The sequence below is a fragment of the Mobula hypostoma genome, chromosome 11 (genome assembly GCF_963921235.1).
Source record: "Mobula hypostoma chromosome 11, sMobHyp1.1, whole genome shotgun sequence".
Taxonomy (NCBI): domain Eukaryota; kingdom Metazoa; phylum Chordata; class Chondrichthyes; order Myliobatiformes; family Myliobatidae; genus Mobula; species Mobula hypostoma.
Window position 1 is genome coordinate 115450010 of NC_086107.1, and position 19296 is coordinate 115469305.

General features: G+C 49.3%; 1 protein-coding gene across 6 annotated transcripts; it reads left to right on the forward strand.

The window, feature by feature from the left end:
• Positions 1-28: 28 nt before the first annotated feature.
• sgf29 (SAGA complex associated factor 29) lies at positions 29-19198 on the forward strand. 6 transcript variants are annotated; one of them, XM_063063013.1, is made up of 11 exons: positions 29-115; positions 1048-1249; positions 6810-6891; positions 10821-10896; positions 11311-11383; positions 11624-11688; positions 16197-16326; positions 16699-16845; positions 17152-17187; positions 18477-18639; positions 18965-19197. In XM_063063013.1, the coding sequence occupies exons 3-11, from the start codon at positions 6817-6819 to the stop codon at positions 19079-19081; spliced, it is 882 nt and encodes a 293-aa protein (XP_062919083.1). In that variant the 5' UTR covers positions 29-115; positions 1048-1249; positions 6810-6816; the 3' UTR covers positions 19082-19197. The 6 variants fall into 6 exon arrangements, with proteins under 6 accessions (XP_062919083.1, XP_062919084.1, XP_062919086.1 ...); XM_063063014.1 differs by having other exon boundaries at positions 1048-1237; XM_063063011.1 differs by lacking the exons at positions 29-115; positions 1048-1249 and adding an exon at positions 5339-5411 and having other exon boundaries at positions 18965-19196.
• The last annotated feature ends 98 nt before the right edge of the window (positions 19199-19296 follow it).

Below are 19296 nucleotides of genomic sequence, written 5' to 3' on the forward strand. Positions count from 1 at the left end.
CGTTTACCACATACTGTATCACCACGGGACGGGGGCTGGTGGAGCGGCGAACGCAGCTGTTACCTTTGCTACTTTGTACACGGGACAAAGATAGAGGAAAAACCAATGTGTCCATGTATGTACGCTGAGTGAGAGAGAGAGAGAGAGGGATACCTGTACTCTGTGTGTGTGTGTGTGTGTGTGTGTGTACACCAGCCCAGAATGTACCTCCCATCCGTCCCACAGTCTCTTTGAGCTCCTACCGTCAGGCAGAAGGTGCCGCTGTACACGGACAAGGTCCGTCAGGCTGGGTGACGGCTTCTCCAGGTTCTGCGAGGCAAACAGGCCGTGACACTTCTCAACAGCACCCCCCCCCGCCCCGTAAACGTTACCTCTGACAGCAGCGGTAGCATTGTAATGTTGTGCATTTAACTGAATGCACTTTATGTCATCTTGTACAGCTACAGACCATGTTTTATTATTGTGTTAAGATTATTTCAAGTGATGTATGTACTGTGTTTCGAACCTGGCTTCCAATGGAACGTTGTGTATCGTTAAATGACAATAAAGCCGAACTGGAAACTGCAGTCGCAGTCAGTCTCCATGCACAGAGCCAATGCCCCTCTCCGTCTCCACAGCCCCCACCTTACACTACACCCCAACCGTAAACCCCCCCTCCCCTACACCCGTCCCCGTCTCCGATACCCCTTCCCTCCCCTACACCCGTCCCCGTTACCCCCTCCATCCCTTACACCTGTCTCCGTTATCCCCTCTCTCCCCTACACCCGTCCCCGTCTCCGTTACCCCTCCCTCCCCTACACCCGTCTCCGATACCCCCTCCCTCCCCTACACCCGTCCCCGTTACCCCCTCCCTCCCCTACAACCGTCCCCGTTACCCCCTCCATTCCTTACACCCGTCCCCGTCCCCGTTACCCCCTCTCCCCTACACCCGCCTCCGTCACACCCTCCCTCGCCATTTTCGGACCCCCTGCGAATATTTGAATTGAATTGAATTGACCTACGAATGTTGAATTGAATTGAATTGGCTTTATTACTTTCATTCCTCAGGTACATGAAGAGTAAAAATCTTTACGTCATGTCTCCGTCTAAATTGGTGAGGCCAGATTTGGAGTATTGTGTACAGTTTTGGTCACCAAATTACAGGAAGGAGCGGTCAAGAACAGGGAGATAATGGATCTGAATGTGTGGCTGAGGAACTGGTGCAGGAAGCAAGGATTTACATTCTTGGACCACTGGGGTATGTTTCGGGGTAAGGATGAATTGTACAAAAGGGACGGGTTGCACCTTAATAAGTGGGGCACCAACATTCTGGCAGGTAGGTTTGCCTCTGCAACATGGGTGTGTTTAAACTAAGTAGTGGGGGGGAGGGGACGAACTGGAAACATAAGGATGGAGATAAGGGAAAGTGAGAATAAGAAAAGTTAAGAAAGACAGCAGAATCAACAGAGCAGAAAGCTCAAGAAGGGATCGTACAGTATGGCCAAGTGAAATAGGAATTGATATGGGAGGTGAGGGGAGTAATGAATTAAAAGTATTGTATATGAATGCACGGAGTATAAGAAATAAAGTGGACGAGTTTGAGGCACAGTTGGAAATTGGTAAGTATGATGTTGTGGGAATCACAGAGACATGGCTTCAAGTGGACAGGGCCTGGGAAATGAATATTCAAGGGTATACGTCCTATCGAAAGGACAGACTGATGGGCAGAGGGGGTGGGGTGGCTCTGTTGGTGAGGAATGATATTCAGTCCCTTGTGCGGGGGGACATAGGAAGGAGACATAGAGTCAGTGTGGATAGAACTGAGAAATTCTAAGGGTAGAAAGACCCGAATTGGAGTTATCTACAGGCCCCCAAACAGTAGTCTGGATGTAGGGTGTAAGTTGAATCAAGAGTTAAAATTGGCATGTCGCAAAGGTAATGCTACAGTTGTTATGGGGGACTTCAACATGCAGGTAGACTGGAGGAATCAGGTTGGTACTGGACCCCAAGAAAGGGAGTTTGTGGAGTCCCTCAGAGATGGATTCTTAGAACAGCTTGTACTGGAGCCTATCAGAGAGAACGCAATTCTAAATTTAGTGTTGTGCAATGAACCGGATTTGATCAGGGACCTCGAGGTAAAGGAGCCATTAGGAGGTAGTGACCATAATATGATAAGTTTTAATCTACAATTTGAGAGGGAGAAGGGAAACTTGAAAGTGTCAGTATTACAGTTGAACAAAGGGAACTCTGGTGCTATGAGGGAGGAGTTGGCCAAAGTTCAATGGAACAATACCCTAGCAGGGATGACAGTGGAACAGCAATGGCAAGTGTTTCTGGGAATAATGCGGAAGGTGCAGGATCAGTTCACTCCAAAGAGGAAGAAAGATCCTAAGGGGAGTAAGGGGAGGCCGTGGCTGACAAGGGAGGTAATGGACAGTATAAAAATAAAAGAGAAGAAGTATAACATAGCAAAGACGAGTGGGAAGCCGGAGGATTGGGAAACTTTTAAAGAGCAACAGAAGGTAACTAAAAAGGCAATACGCGGAGAGAAAATGAGGTACAAAGGTAAACTAGCCAAGAATATAAAGGAGGATAGTAAAAGCTTCTTTAGGTATGTGAAAAGGAAACAAAATTTTTAGGACCAAAATTTGGCCCTTGAAGACAGAAGCGGCTGAATTCTTTATGGGGAACAAGGAAATGGCAGATGAGTTGAACAGGTACTTTGGATCTGTCTTCACTAGTGAAGACACAAACAATCTCCCAGATATAATAGTGGCCAAAGGACCTAGGGTAATGGATGAATTGAAGGAAATTTATATTAGGCAGGAAATGGTGTTGGATAGACTGTTGGGTCTGAAGGCTGATAAGTCCCTGGGATCTGATGGTCTGCATCCCAGGGTACTTAAGGAGGTGGCTTTAGAAATCGTGGACCCATTGGTAATCATTTTCCAATGTTCTATAGATTCAGGATCAGTTCCTGTGGATCGGAGGGTGGCTAATGTTGTCCCTCTCTTCAAGAAGGGAGGAAGAGAGAAAACAGGGAATTATAGACCGGTTAGCCTGATGTCGGTGGTGGGAAAGATGCTGGAGTCAATTATAAAAGATGAAATTACGACAAATCTGGATAGCAGTAACAGGATTGGTCCGAGTCAGGATGGATTTACGAAGGGGAAATCATGCTTGACTAATCTTCTGGAATTTTTTGAGGATGTAACTATGAAAATGGACAAGGGAGAGCCAGTGGATGTAGTGTACCTGGACTTTCAGAAAGCCTTTGATAAAGTCCCACATAGGAGATTAGTGGGCAAAATTAGGGCACATGGTATTGGGGGCAGAGTACTGACATGGATTGAAAATTGGCTGGCTGACAGAAAACAAAGAGTAGCGATTAACGGGTCCCTTTCGGAATGGCAGGCGGTGACCAGTGGGGTACCGCAGGGTTCTGTGCTGGGACCGCAGCTGTTTACAATATATATTAATGATTTAGATGAGGGAATTAAAAGTAACATTAGCAAATTTGCAGATGACACAAAGCTGGGTGGCAGTGTGAAATGTCTAAATGGAGTCAAGTTAGGAAAAGGGGAAGTACAACGAGATCTAGGTGTTCTTGTACATCAGTCACTGAAAGCAAGCATGCAAGTACAGCAGGCAGTGAAGAAAGCTAATGGCATGCTGGCCTTCATAACAAGGGGAATTGAGTATAAGAGCAAAGAGGTCCTTCTGCAGCTGTACAGGGCCCTGGTGAGACCACACCTGGAGTACTGTGTGCAGTTTTGGTCTCCAAATTTGAGGAAGGACATTCTCGCTATTGAGGGAGTGCAGCGTAGGTTCACAAGGTTAATTCCCAGGATGGCGGGACTGTCCTATGTCGAAAGATTGGAGTGACTGGGCTTGTATACACTGGAATTTAGAAGGCTGAGAGGGGATCTTATTGAAACATATAAGGTTATTAAGGGATTGGACACGCTGGAGGCAGAAAGCATGTTCCCGCTGATGGGTGAGTCCAGAACCAGAGGTCACAGTTTAAGAATTAGGGGTAAGCCATTTAGAATGGAGTTGAGGAAAAACTTTTTCACCCAGAGAGTGGTGGATGTATGGAATGCTCTGCCCCAGAAGGCTGTGGAGGCCAAGTCTCTGGATGCTTTCAAAAAAGAGATGGATAGAGCTCTTAAAGATAGCGGAATCAAAGGTTATGGGGATAAGGCAGGAACTGGATACTGATTGTGGATGATCAGCCATGATCACAGTGAATGGCGGTGCTGGCTCGAAGGGCCGAATGGCCTACTCCTGCATTAATTGTCTATTGTCTAATAAGGTTGAAAGAGTGCAGAGAAGGTTTACAAGGACGTTGCCGGGACTTGAGAAACTGAGTTACAGAGAAAGGTTGAGAAAGGACTTTATTCCCTGAAGCGTAGAAGAATGAGGGGAGATTTGATAGAGGTATATAAAATTATGATGGGTATAGACAGAGTGAATGCAAGCAGGCTTTTTCCACTGAGGCAAGGGGAGAAAAAAACCAGAGGACATGGGTTAAGGGTGAAGGGAGAAAAGTTTAAAGGAAACATTAGGGCGGGCTCTTCACACAGAGAGTGGTGGGAGTGTGGAATGAGCTGCCAGATGAAGTGGTAAATGCGGGCTCACTTTTTAACATTTAAGAATAACTTGGACAGGTACATGGATGGGAGGACTAGGCAGAAAAATGGTTCGGCACAGCCAAGAAGGGCCAAAAGGCCTGTTTCGGAGCTGTAATGTTCTGTGGTTCTAAATGTGCAATGTGCAATTTATAGTAATTTGTAATAAATAGTATGTACAACAGGACAGTCAATATAACATAGAAATACAGTTGTGTCAGCATGAATTAATCAGTCTGATGGCCTGCTGGAAGAAGCTGTCCCGGAGCCTGTTGGTCCTGGCTTTTATGCTGCGGTACCGTTTCCCGGGTGGTAGCAGCTGGGACAGTTTGTGGTTGGGGTGACTCGGGTCTCCAATGATCCTTCGGGCGCTTTTCTCTGTAAATACCCTGAATAGTGGGGAGTTCACAGCTACAGATGCGCTGGGCTGTCCGCACCACTCTCTGCGGTTGCATTTCTTTAATTTGCAACTTTCTGGGCCGTATTTGGGACGAGTTCAGGTCTGCGGCACGGAGACGGTATCCAATGCAAAGCTGTCGGTGATCAGTCCTGGACCGTACCGACCACCTTCGCTCACTTTCCCGACGCCCCGCCCCATCGCGGTTGGTCCGCCGGCGGACGCCGTCCAACGTGTGGGCCGGTCGCCGCCGTCTGATTGACAGGCATCCTCACCAATCACGGTCACGCCTGCCCCCGGCCGACGACTGATGGGTGGAGCCTGCAGGGGAACGGCGCATGCGCGCTAATCCAGGACGAGGGCCGACTTGATTGGAACCGGAGTTCAGCCAGCCTTGGGATCAGGTAGCGGCATTCGTCCGGGGCGCAGCACCCGAGGGCGCATTGGACCTAAAGATCCCACTCCGGCGTGTATTGGAATCCTCCGTATAGGAGGATTGGAGGGCGGGGACGAGTGGTGTGCCTCAGGGATCTGTGCTGGGTCCAATGTTGTTTGTCATATACATTAATGATCTGGTTGATGGGGTGGTAAATTGAATGAGTAAGTATGCAGATGATACTAAGATAGGTGGAGATGTGGATAATGAAGTAGGTTTTCAAAGCTTGTAGAGAGATTTAGGCCAGTTAGAAGAGTGGGCTGAAAGATGGCAGATGGAGTTTAATGCTGATAAATGCGAGGTGCTACATTTTGGTGGGACTAATCAAAATAGGACATACATGGTAAATGGTAGGGCATTGAAGAATGCAGTAGAACAGAGGGATCTAGGAATAATGGTGCATAGTCCCCTGAAGGTGGAACTCATGTGGATAGGGTGGTGAAGAAAGCTTTTGGTATGCTGGCCTTTATAAATCAGAGCATTGAGTATAGGAGTTGGGATGTAATGTTGAAATTGTACAAGGCATTGGTAAGGCCAAATCTGGAGTATTGTGTACAGTTCTGGTCACTGAATTATAGGAAAGATGTCAACAAAATTGAGTACAGAGCAGGTTTACTAAAATGTTGCCTGGGTTTCATCTCCTAAGTTACAGAGAAAGGTTGAACAAGTTGGGTCTTTATTCTTTGGAGCGTAGAAGGTTGAGGGGGGACTTGATAGAGGTGTTTAAAATTATGAGGGGGATAGATAGAGTTGACGTGGATAGGCTTTTTCCATTGAGAGTGGGGGAGATTCAAACAAGAGGACATGGGTTGAGAATTACAGGACAAAAGTTTAGGGGTAACATGAGGGGGAACTTCTTTACTCAGAGAGTGGTAGCTGTGTGGAACGAGCTTCCAGCAGAAGTGGTTGAGGCAGGTTCGATGTTGTCGTTTAAAGTTAAATTGGATAGCTATATGGACAGGAAAGGAATGGAGGGTTACGGGCTGAGTGCAGGTCGGTGGGACTAGGATAGGGTAAGAGTTCGGCACGGACTGGAAGGGCCGAGATGGCCTGTTGCCGTGCTGTAATTGTTATATGGTTATATGGTATGTCGGTACAGCGCCTCTTCCCTCGAGACATTGGATCCAAGACTCTCAAACCTGGATGCATGTCTTGGGAATCCACTCTAGACTACATTCGACTCATGGGTGCGTCAAATACCTGGTGCTCCCACCCTTGGGTGCATTAAATCTGGGTTCACACCCTGGGGGTGGTGGCGCAAGGGTTAAAAGGATGGGGCGGGGGCGTTGGAAGGGGCTGGGGACGGAAGTTCAGAGGTCAAGGACCCTGATGTTTAATGGTTCTTCCCCCCCCCTCCACCCCACAGTCCCCACATGGCTCTCGTATCTGCAGACACTCGAATTTCCGAACTGCTGACTGACCTCCACCAGCTGATCAGACAGACGCAGGTAAGCGGTAACCGGAACACAGGAGGAGGGTGCATTGATTGTTATCAAAGTAAGTCACCGGGTACTGCCTTGGGGTTCATCTCCTTGCAGGAATTTACAGGAAAATACAACAGCATTCACGAAAAACATAAAGATGACAAACAATGTAAAAAGACAAACTGCAAATTTAAAAAGTAATGTCGATAAATAACACTGGGAGCATGAGTTGTAGAGTCCGTTAAAGCAAGTCCATAGGTTGTAGAACCGGGTCAGAGTGGTGGTGAGTGAAGTTATTCACACTGGTTCAGGAACCTGATGGTCTAGGGCAGTATCTGTTCCTGAACCCGGTGGTGTGGGGTCTGAGGATTCTGTATCTCCTGCCCGACGAGAGCATGGCCTTGCTGACGGACACTGCTCTCCTGTGACAGTGCTCCTTGTAGATGTGTTCAATGGTGGGGAGGGCTTTTCCTGTGATGGGGGTGGGGCTGGGCTGTGTTCCCGGGCCTCAGTGTGATGCAAGCATCAGGATACTCTCCACAGTGCACCTATGGAAGCTTGTCAAAGTTCTGGATGACATGCCAAATCTATGCAAACTTCGAAGAAAGTAGACTCTTCCATGCCTTCTTTGTGGTGGCATCCGGATTGATCCTCGGGAGTGATAACACCAAGGACTTTAAAGTTCCTGACCCTGTCCAGCTCAGATCTCCTGATGAGGACTGGCCCACGGACGTCTGCCTTGGCTCCACCCTCCTGGAGGATGCTGGGAGACCGAAATCACAGGGCTGTGGGAGTTTGTGATTGTTCCTCCGCATTTCATCGGTCAAAGGGAGCACAAAGGCAGTCGAGCCAGTCACGGCACATATGTTGTGTGGCTTCACGTTGTGGAGGTGATAGCATTCAAACCCTGCTTTAACTGTCAAGCAACCTGGTCCAGAATTGCCACTTTGCATGTGAGGTGGCTTTTTGGAGGTCCTCTCTGGGCTTCTTGTTCTTTCCATGGTCACCAGACTTGAACTCCACTTATCCTGACAGCAGTGCTGCCGGGATAATCAAGGACACGACCCACCCAGCCAACACACTTTTCATCCCTCTTCCCTCCGGGAGAAGGCTCAGGAGCCTGAAGACTCGTACGGCCAGATTTGGGAACAGCTTCTTTCCAACTGTGATAAGACTGCTGAACAGGTCCTGACCCGGATCTGGGCCATACCCTCCAAATATCCGGACCTGCCTTACTTTCCATTTTTCTATTTTCTATTTATGATGTATAATTTAAATTTTTAATATTTACTATCGATTTGTAATCCGGGGAGCAGGAAGCACAGAATCAAATATCGCTGTGATGATTGTACGTTCTAGTATCAATTGTTTGGCGACAATAAAGTATAAAGTATCTAGCTCTTAGCAGATTGTGGATCTCTTGGTGCATACAGAGCTTCTGGTTATGGACGACTGAATGATTTGGGGTGATGCAGCTTGCCCATGGCTGTGGTTATAAAGTCCGTGACAACAGGGTTCACTTATGTCCTCTGATGAGTCCGTGAACGTGGCCCAGTCCACTGATTGGATGCAAACTCTCACCACCCCTCTGCCTCCCGCAACTTACTCTTCGCGGTCCTTACCTCTGCTGCCTTGCCCCGTAGTCTCTGCTTCTATGCAGGTAGGAGCAGGACAGACAGATGATCAGACTTCCTGAAATGCAGTCCAGGGGTGCACTGGTAGGCATTCCTGATGGTCGTTTAGCAGTGGTGGGCTGTGTTGGAACCCCTGCTGCTGTAGCTGATGTACTGATGGTAATTGGGCCGAGATCTCTATAAGCAAGTCTGATTGAAGACCCTGCCAAGGATGTGGAAGGCTGTCTGGGTAGGCTGTTTGTCTGCTAATGGTGGCTGTCCATACATTGAGTGCTTTGCTTCAACACCTGCCTTTGGTGGTATGGAAAATGTGGTCAGGATCTTGGTGTATCCAGATAATCCACCTCGATGCATGTACGGGTCCCACACAGAGTTGTGGACGAGATAGCACCAACAACTCATGGCGACCTCCTGCAGGCAGTTCACAAAACTATTTCTTCTTCTTTTAAGTATACTGCTACTACTAATCTGTGTGTGATTGGAGCGATGATGTAGTTTTTTGGCTAACTGAGCGATCTGGTGCTTTTACTGTCTGAGGGAATTCAGCGTGGTTGGAACATAGAACATAGAATAGTACAGCACAGTACAGGCCCTTCCGCCCACAATGTTGTGCCAACCCTCAAACCCTGCCTCCCATATAACCCCCCACCTTAAATTCCTCCATATACCTGTCTAGTAGTCTCTTAAACTTCACTAGTGTATCTGCCTCCACCACTGACTCAGGCAGTGCATTCCACGCACCAACCACTCTCTGAGTAAAAAACTTTCCTCTAATATCCCCCTTGAACTTCCCACCCCTTACCTTAAAGCCATGTCCCCTTGTATTGAGCAGTGGTGCCCTGGGGAAGAGGTGCTGGCTGTCCACTCTATCTATTCCTCTTATTATCTTGTACACCTCTATCATGTCTCCTCTCATCCTCCTTCTCTCCAAAGAGTAAAGCCCTAGCTCCCTTAATCTCTGATCATAATGCATACTCTCTAAACCAGGCAGCATCCTGGTAAATCTCCTCTGCACCCTTTCCAATGCTTCCACATCCTTCCTATAGTGAGGTGACCAGAACTGGACACAGTACTCCAAGTGTGGCCTAACCAGAGTTTTATAGAGCTGCATCATTACATCGTGACTCTTAAACTCTATCCCTTGACTTATGAAAGCTAACACCCCATAAGCTTTCTTAACTACCCTATCTATCTGTGAGGCAACTTTCAGGGATCTGTGGACATGTACCCCGAGATCCCTCTGCTCCTCCACACTACCAAGTATCCTGCCATTTACTTTGTACTCTGCCTTGGAGTCTGTCCTTCCAAAGTGTATCACCTCACACTTCTCCGGGTTGAACTCCATCTGCCACTTCTCAGCCCACTTCTGCAACCTATCAATGTCTCTCTGCAATCTTTGACAATCCTCTACACTATCTACAACACCACTGGAAGTGGAGTGTGTGGCCCTAATGGTGGAGCGCAAAACCATTTATTTCTCGCCGATCACAACGTCAGGCAAGATTGAAATCAATAAGAACGAGAGCAGCTGGTAAGCAACGATATTCGGTGCCGTCTGCCCCCGTTTGACTGGACCCCCTCTCCACCTCACTCGCTGCTGCTGGAGGAAGGTACAGGAGTCTTGGGTCTTGGGTCAGATTTGATCAGCGTGGTTTGTGGATTGGACTTGTTGTTAGAGGACTCTACAGTTCATGTTGTCTGTATTTCTGGTTACTCATTCTTTTATTGCTATTTTGTGCAATTTTGATCGGGGCAGATGGTCTCTGCTGCCGGCAGCTAACGGACAACACAGCGCTAAACTGGACTGAACTGAATAAGGACTATGTGGTTTGATGTTTAATATTCTGTGTGTTATTCGCTCGTTTTTTTGCCCTTTGCATGATTTTTTTTTGCACATTGGGTGTTTTTCTCTGAAAAGGTTCCATGGTGTTTCTCTGTTCGGTGGCTGTCGGGGAAGATGAATCTCACGGTTACGTACTTTGATAATAAATGTACTTCAACTTTAGCACAGCTCAGAACATCATGGAAACAAGCCACCCCTCCTCAGACCGTCTACACTCCCAGCTGCCTCAGTGAAGCAGCCAACAGAATCAAAGCCCCCTCCCACCTCAAACATTCTCACTTCTCCCCTCTCTCATTGGGCAGAAGGTACAAAAGCCTGAAAGCTCGTCCCACCAGGCTCGAGGACAGCTTCTACCCCTATTGACTGGTCCCCTGCTATGATAAGATGGATTCTTGTCCTCACAATCTACCTTGCACCCTGCTGTTTGCCTGCATTGACTCTCCCCTCCCTTCTTCCCATCCCCACCCCCACCCCAGGAGGAGAGGTCCCGCAGTGAACACAACCTCGTGAACATTCAGAAAACCCACGAGCGGATGCAAACGGAACAAAAGAGTGAGAGACCCCAGGGGTGGGAGGGGTAGAGGTGGGGACGGAGGGGGTGAGCAGACAGGGGCAGGTGACAAATGGATAAGGGTGTAGAGGAGGGAGGTGGTGATGCAGATGGGGAGGGGTGTAGGCGAGGGAGCAGGTGATGCAGGCGGAGGGGGTGACACAGGTGGGGAAGGGTGTAGGGGAGGTAGCAGGCGATGCAGCCGGGGAGGGGCGTAGGAGAGGGCGGTGCAGATGGGGAGGGAGGGGTGTCTGTGATGGGGAGGGGGCGACATAGACGGGGAAAGGCGTAGGGGAGGGCGATGCAGACAGGGAGGTAGCAGGTGATGCAGACGGGGAGGGAGGGGTGTCGGTGACGGAGGGGGTCTGTAGTGGGGAGAGAACACTCTCTGACATCAGTCTTCCCCCACCCCGCAGTATCCCCGTACTACCGCACCAAGCTCAGGGGTCTCTACACAACGGCCAAGGCAGATGGAGAGGCAGAGTGCAAGTGAGTGAACTCCCAACCATCTCCCCATCCCCTCTTCCTGCTTACCCTTCCCCACTATCCCTTCCATTTCCACACCCCATTTAGATCATTAGTTATGTCTAACCTCACAATTCTCCCCCTCGCTGACTTCTCCCGTGCCCTCCTACAACCCTCCCTTTCTCCCTCTTTCTCTACTCTCGCTTTCTCCTCCATCCCCTCTCCCTCAACCACTCAATCCCTCCACTATCGTCCCTCCCCTAGCATCCTACGGAAGGCACTGGACAAAATCGCAGAGATCAAATCAATCCTGGAGGAACGGCGGATTGGTGAGTGGGGGGGGCGGTGGAGGGACAGAGTTGTGTAGAGGGGGAGGGAAGAGAGAGCAAGTTGTTGTCGCCGTTAACTGGGCTCTGAAAACTCACACTCATTCCTCAAACATACTTTATTTTACTTGTGCACAAGGAGAACCGCGTGGCCCCTGTCACCCACACTGTTCTGAAGGCTGAGCAGAGAAATGTCATTTTTATACAGAATTGACTTGCAGTTATGGATATTGACCATACAGTAAACTGTATGTTTGAATTCCTTAATTGCAAGATGAATTGGTGTTTAAAGTCAATAGAAACTACAAGCTGACAACCGATGATATTTTGAAGTTATTAAAGCAATTGTCCATTAGTTGGCGTGTGTTTGACATGCTGCATTATTCTGATCTTCTCTCCGGTAAGTGAAAATGCTGGGCAAAGGGAAGCTCTGATCTTCAGACCTTTCCTGCCTGGGCTGTCTGCATTCTGTCTCAGCCTGGACATTATGTTAAGCCTTGCCTTACTGTAACTTCCACAAGTGGCAAGGCTGTGAGGGGTGGGGTGGGGTGGGGAGGGTAGAGGAGGGGACAGAATTAGCTGCAGGAGAGTCGGGGGAGGATGTTGGGAAGGGAGAGAGGGTGACGGGGAGAAAAGGCAGAGTGCAGGCTTTGTGCCCCACTCCAGCAGTTCAGCCTGGAGGAACCTCATTCTGTCCTTCACCCCAACTCTTTCTAACCCCCTCCCCACTTCCAGCCACTGATCCTCCCCCACTCTTTAGGATCGTAGAAACATAGAAAACCTACAGCACAATACAGGCCCTTTGACCCACGAAGCTGTGCCAAACATGTCCTTAGCTTTGAAATCACCTCGGGTTATCCATAGCCCTCTATTTTACTGACCTCAGTGTACCTGTCCAGGAGTCTCTTAAAAGACCCTATCGTTTCCACCTCCACCACCGTCGCCGGCAGCCCATTCCACGCACTCACCACTCTCTGTGCAAACAATTTGCCCCTGACATCTCCTCTGTACCTTCTTCCAAGCACCTTAAAATTGTGCCCTCTCGTGTTAGCCATTTCAGCCCTGGGAAAAAGCCTCTGACTATCCACACAATCAATGCCTCTCATCATCTTATACACCTCTATCAGGCCACCTCTCATCCTCCGTCTCTCCAAGGAAAAAAGACCAAGTTCACTCAACCTATTCTCGTAAGGCATGCTCCCAAATCCAGGCAACATCCTTGTAAGTCTCCTCTGCACCCTTTCTATGGTTTCCACATCCTTCCTGTACTGAGGCGACCAGAACTGATCCTGTATTCAGATGGGCTGTGGTAGGGCTGGAGGTTATAGAAACATAGAAACATAGAAAATAGGTGCAGGAGTAGGCCATTCGGCCCTTCGAGCCTGCACCGCCATTTATTATGATCATGGCTGATCATCCAACTCAGAACCCAGCCTTCCCTCCATACCCCCTGACCCCCGTAGCCACAAGGGCCATATCTAACTCCCTCTTAAATATAGCCAATGAACTGGCCTCAACAGTTTCCTGTGGCAGAGAATTCCACAGATTCACCACTCTCTGTGTGAAGAAGTTTTTCCCAATCTCGGTCTTAAAAGGCTTCCCCTCTATCCTCAAACTGTGACCCCTCGTTCTGGACTTCCCCAACATCGGGAACAATCTTCCTGCATCTAGCCTGTCCAATCCCTTTAGGATCTTACACGTTTCAATCAGATCCCCCCTCAATCTTCTAAATTCCAAGAGTACAAGCCCAGTTCATCCAGTCTTTCTTCATATGAAAGTCCTGCCATCCCAGGAATCAATCTGGTGAACCTTCTTTGTACTCCCTCTATGGCAAAGATGTCTTTCCTCAGATTAGGGGACCAAAACTGCACACAATACTCCAGGTGTGGTCTCACCAAGGCCTTGTACAACTGCAGTAGTACCTCCCTGCTCCTGTACTCGAATCTCCTCGCTATAAATGCCAGCATACCATTCGCCTTTTTCACCGCCTGCTGTACCTGCATGCCCACTTTCAATGACTGGTGTATAATGACACCCAGGTCTTGTTGCACCTCCCCTTTTCCTAATCGGCCACCAATCAGATAATAATCTGTTTTCCTATTTTTGCCACCAAAGTGGATAACTTCACATTTATCCACATTAAATTGCATCTGCCATGAATTTGCCCACTCACCCAACCTATCCAAGTCACCCTGCATCCTCTTAGCATCCTTCTCACTGCTAACACTGCCACCCAGCTTCGTGTCATCCGCAAACTTGGAGATGCTGCATTTAATTCCCTCATCCAAGTCATTAATATATATTGTAAACAACTGGGGTCCCAGCACTGAGCCTTGCGGTACCCCACTAGTCACCGCCTGCCATTCTGAAAAGGTCCCGTTTATTCCCACTCTTTGCTTCCTGTCTGCTAACCAATTCTCCACCCACACCAATACCTTACCCCCAATACCGTGTGCTTTAAGTTTGCACACTAATCTCCTGTGTGGGACCTTGTCAAAAGCCTTTTGAAAATCCAAATATACCACATCCACTGGTTCTCCCCTATCCACTCTACTAGTTACATCCTCAAAAAATTCTATGAGATTCGTCAGACATGATTTTCCTTTCACAAATCCATGCTGACTTTGTCCGATGATTTCACCGCTTTCCAAATGTGCTGTTATCACATCCTTGATAACTGACTCCAGCAGTTTCCCCACCTCCGACGTTAGGCTAACCGGTCTATAATTCCCCGGTTTCTCTCTCCCTCCTTTTTTAAAAAGTGGGGTTACATTAGCCACCCTCCAATCCTCAGGAACTAGTCCAGAATCTAACGAGTTTTGAAAAATTATCACTAATGCATGCACTATTTCTTGGGCTACTTCCTTAAGCACTCTAGGATGCAGACCATCTGGCCCTGGGGATTTATCTGCCTTCAATCCCTTCAATTTATCTAACACCACTTCCCTACTAACATGTATTTCACTCAGTTCCTCCATCTCACTGGACCCTCTGTCCCCTGCTATTTCCGGAAGATTATTTATGTCCTCCTTAGTGAAGACAGAACCAAAGTAATTATTCAATTGGTCTGCCATGTCCTTGCTCCCCATAATCAATTCACCTGTTTCTGTCTGTAGGGGACCTACATTTGTCTTTACCAGTCTTTTCCTTTTTACATATCTATAAAAGCTTTTACAGTCCGTTTTTATGTTCCCTGCCAGTTTTCTCTCATAATCTTTTTTCCCCTTCCTAATTAAGCTCTAATTATGGTGGAGTGCGTTTGTACGGTGGATAGGTGTGGTGAACACAGGCTGGTCCCAACTGGACATCGCTGACCCCAGTCCGAGAGTCATGCAGCACAGGGAAAAAATATACCCTTTGCCACAACTCGTTCACGCTGAGCCTGTCCCATCTGACCGTGTGTGGCCTGTCCCCCCCCAAACCTTTCCTGTCCACACTGTCCAAATGTCTTTTAAATGTATTTAGTGTACCTGGCACAACTCGTTCCATGTACAGTCCACCCTCAGGGTGAAAATGTTGCCCTCGGATCCCTAGTAAATCTCTTCCCTCTCACCTTAAATCTAGGTCTTCTGGTTCTTGATTCCCCAACCCTGGGGGAAAAGACCATGCACATTCACTCTGTCTGTGTCCCTCGTGGTTTTATACACCTCTGTAAGGTCACCCCTTAGTCCCCTACGCTCCAGGGAGTAAAGTCCCAGCCTGCCCAACTTCTCTCTGTAACTCAGTCCCTCGAGTCCCAGCAACATCTTTGTAAATCTCCTATGCACTCTTTCCTATATCACTCATTGGTTATGTGCCGTGTCGTATGACGTGAGTCATCGTGGGCTGGCTTTGACCATGATTGTTCTTCACAGATCTTTCTGCACAAGTGGTCTGGGGATTGTCTTTACGAGGCGAGTGACCCCAGCCATTATCAATACCCTTCAAAGACTGTGGTTGCATGACCAGGAATTGAGACGTGCACCACCTGCACCCATAGCTTCACGTGACCCTGATCGGGGGGGGGGGTGGTGGGGGGAGGTGCTGTACCTTGTGCAAGGGCGTCCTGTGGAGTGAAGGAGCATCTTACATCTCCTTTGGTAGGGCTCTGTCTCCACCCCTATAATGTATCTTCACTATGTCTGTGCCACACAAGGTTTTATACATCTCCTCCACATTGGAGTTTGTTGGGGGGAGAGGAGGGGAGGGATTAACGGGAAGTAATAGAGGAGGATGAAGGAGGTGGGACAGTCCGAGGGAAGGGTGGGGGGATGGGGTGCTATTGAGGGAGGGGCTGGGAAGGGAAGGAGGGGAGGAGATGGGAGAGACGGAGGGTTGAAGGGATAGATGGGGAGAGGGAAAGGGTTGGAGGTTTGGAGAGGAGTGGTGAAGGAGTGACGGGTTTGGAGCAAGGGTGGGAAGAAGGGGGAGGAGAGAAGGGAGTGGAGGGACGGATGGTGGTGGAAGGAGGACGGAAGGTAAAGGTCAGGAACGGAGTGTGACAACTACCTGTCTCTCCTCCACCCCGTCAGCGGCAAGGAATGCGGGTCTGTACAATGAGGCAGAGCCCCCTCGGAAGACAATGAGACGGGGGGTGCTGATGACTCTTCTCCAGCAGTCAGCGATGACCCTCCCCCTCTGGATCGGCCGGCCCGGAGACAAGTAGGTACCTACTCCCTCCTTCCTCACCTCTCCATCGTCGTTGCCCCTCCACTTGTCCTCCTCGAGTACATCGAAACAGTGAAATGCATCGTTTGCATTACAACCAGCACAACCTAAGGGTGTGCTGGGGGCAGACATCCTGGTGTCCACACAGCAAGCTCACAATGTTCAGCAAACGGAACACGACAGGCAACAAAACTCACCCTAGTCTCCCCCCCAACCCCACCGTCTTTTTGCCTCCTACTACCCCATCCCACTGTCTTCGTCACCTCTCCCTCCATCCCTCCCCCAATACCTAACTGATGGGTATTGACTGAAGAGAAGCTCAAGTCTCTCCTTCCTTTCACCCCCCCCTCCCCTGCCCGCGGACAGACCGCCCCCGCTGTGCGGAGCAATCCCTGCGTCGGGGGATTATGTGGTGAAGCCGGGCGATAAGGTGGCGGCGAGAGTGAAGGGTCTGGACGCCGACGAGCAGTGGATTCTGGCCGAGGCTGTCAGCTATAACCACAGCACCAACAAGTGAGGGGGTACGGGGCGGGGGGTGTGCAGAGAGGGGCAATGGGATGGAGTGATGGAATGTGGAGGCTTGAGGTGGTGGTGAGGGAGGAATGGAAGGAGATGACTGAGGGGAGAGGGAGGGAGGCAGAAATGGTGATGTGATGGAGAGGTTGGGTGGGAGGGTCTGAGGGTGCGTTGAGCGGGAAGGAGCGTTGGAAGTGATGGGGGTGTTGGTGAGGGGCTCAGTTGAGGTGGGCTGTTTGGGAGAGGGAAGGGGTTGCATTCTCTCTTGCCCTCCCTCTGATCTCGGTCCATTTTCACTCACAGGTACGAGGTTGATGACATTGATGAAGAAGGCAAAGAGTGAGTAGGAATTTTGACCCGTTTCGCTCACTTCCTGCCCATTCCCTCGCTGTCCTTCATCACTGCACCTCCCTTTCCTTCTCTAATTCCTTGCCGTCCCTCTCTCGCTCATGTAGGATACATAAGTATTTGGGTAGATGGGGCTTGATAATGGATAGTCAACATGGCTTGTGTATGGTAGGTCATGTCTAACCAACCCTATAGGGTTTATCAAGGACATTACCGGGAAAGGCAGTGGATGTTGTCTGCATGGACTTAAGCCAGAGGGTGGTAGTAGAGGGTTGCTTCTCTGACTGAAGACTGGTGTTGTGCTGCAGGGATTAGTGCTGGGTCCATTGTTGTTTGTCATTTAGATTAATGGTTTGAATGATAATATGGTAAACTGGATCAGCAAGTTGGCAGAGATGACACCAAGACAGTGAGGAAGACTATCAAAGCTTGCATCAGGATCTGGACCAGCTAGAAAAATGGCAAATGGAATTTAAGGCAGACAAGTATGAAGTGTTCCACTTTGGGAGGACAAACCAGGGTAGGCCTTACACAAGGAATAGCAGGGCACTGAGGAGTGCAGTAGAACAAAGGGATCTGGGAATACAGATCCATAATTCCTCAAGTGCCATCATAGGTAGATAGGGTCTTAAAAAGTTTTGGGCACATTGGCCCTTGTAAATCAGAGCCCTGAGTACAGGAGTTGAAGTTGTGCAAGACATTGGTGAGGCTAAATTTGGAGTATTGTGTGCAGTTCTGGTCACCTAGAGGAAGGAAAATTAAGATTGAAAGAGTGCAGTGAAGATTTACAAAGTCCTGAGTTACAGAGAAAGGTTGAATCGGTTTGATTGATGGGCAATGACAGGTATTGACTGAAGAGACACATAGCTCAGCCTGAGCTGGAGTGCAGGAGATCTTATGGAGGTATGCAAAATAATGAGGGGGATAGTTAAGGTGAGTGCCTGCAGGTTTTACCCTCTCAAGCGAGCCAAGAGTAGAAGTAGAAGATCAAGTTGGGATGGACTAGATGAGCCAAATAGCTTGTGTCTGTGCTGTCGTGCTTAATGACTATCCACCTTCCTCACCATCCCTTCAACTTCCATCACTCTTTGCCACCTGCCCCACCTTTCCTTCCTCAGTCTCCGTCCTGCATTCTCCATCCTCAACCCCTCCCACCTCATCACTCCTTTCCTCAGTGCCCCCTCTTGCTCCTTCCCTTCTTCCTTCTGCCCAGCGCCTCTCCATAAGACCCACAGTCTGCCTTTGCTGACAGCTGACTGCTGTGTGTTTGACTGTGACAGCCGCCACACGCTGAGCCGAAGGCGGATAATCCCACTGCCGCAGTGGAAGGCGAACCCGGAGACGGACCCAGAAGCCCTCTTCCAGAAGGACCAGTTAGTCCTTGCTCTCTACCCACAGACTACCTGCTTCTATCGAGCTCTCATCCACGCTCCTCCCCAGCGGGTGAGTGCGGGCAGGGTGGGGTCTCTCTGGGCCTTGACCTGGGACAAAGGAGCTGGCTGATCACTACATATCAAACTCAGTCACATCTCCTGTTCAGCTTCTGCCCTTCCAGAGGGGCTGGGGGACACTGGTCAGTTTACAGATCTCCCCGAAGGGAGAGGGACCAGTCAGTGAACAGAACAACTCCGAGGAGAGAGGGACTGCCCACTGTACATTTCCACGTGCTGTAGGGCATGGTGGGGTTTCTGCTGGGGAAGGGTGGGTGAGGTAATACATAGCTGTCAACATACTGATTTCTACCATTTAATGTCTCCTCTGTCCCCAGCCCCAGGATGATTACTCAGTCCTCTTTGAGGACACCTCCTATGCTGATGGATACTCCCCTCCACTCAACGTGGCCCAGCGTTACGTTGTGGCTTGCAAAGAGACCAAGAAAAAGTGATGGACCTTTGGGCCTTACTGGAAAAGTGGAGTTGACTGGGGGGTGGGGTTGTTGGTGAGGTGTCTGTTCACATCCACTCATTTCAATAAATGCATTTGGAAGTTATTCTGGTCGAGTCCCTGGTCAGGCTGAGCTGTGGGTCTCGAGTGTGTCATGGGACGGTGTGGAGGGAGATTCACTCTGTGTCTGACCCCGGGAGTGTGTGATGGGACGGT

Bases quoted from the DNA above. Each gene is read 5' to 3' on its own strand.
- sgf29 (XM_063063013.1), top strand. From the start codon at position 6,817: ATGGCTCTCGTATCTGCAGACACTCGAATTTCCGAACTGCTGACTGAC. The intron at 11,689-16,196 runs GTGAGTGGGGGG...CCACCCCGTCAG, and splicing joins CCTGGAGGAACGGCGGATTG to CGGCAAGGAATGCGGGTCTG. The intron at 16,846-17,151 runs GTGAGGGGGTAC...TTTCACTCACAG, and splicing joins TATAACCACAGCACCAACAA to GTACGAGGTTGATGACATTG.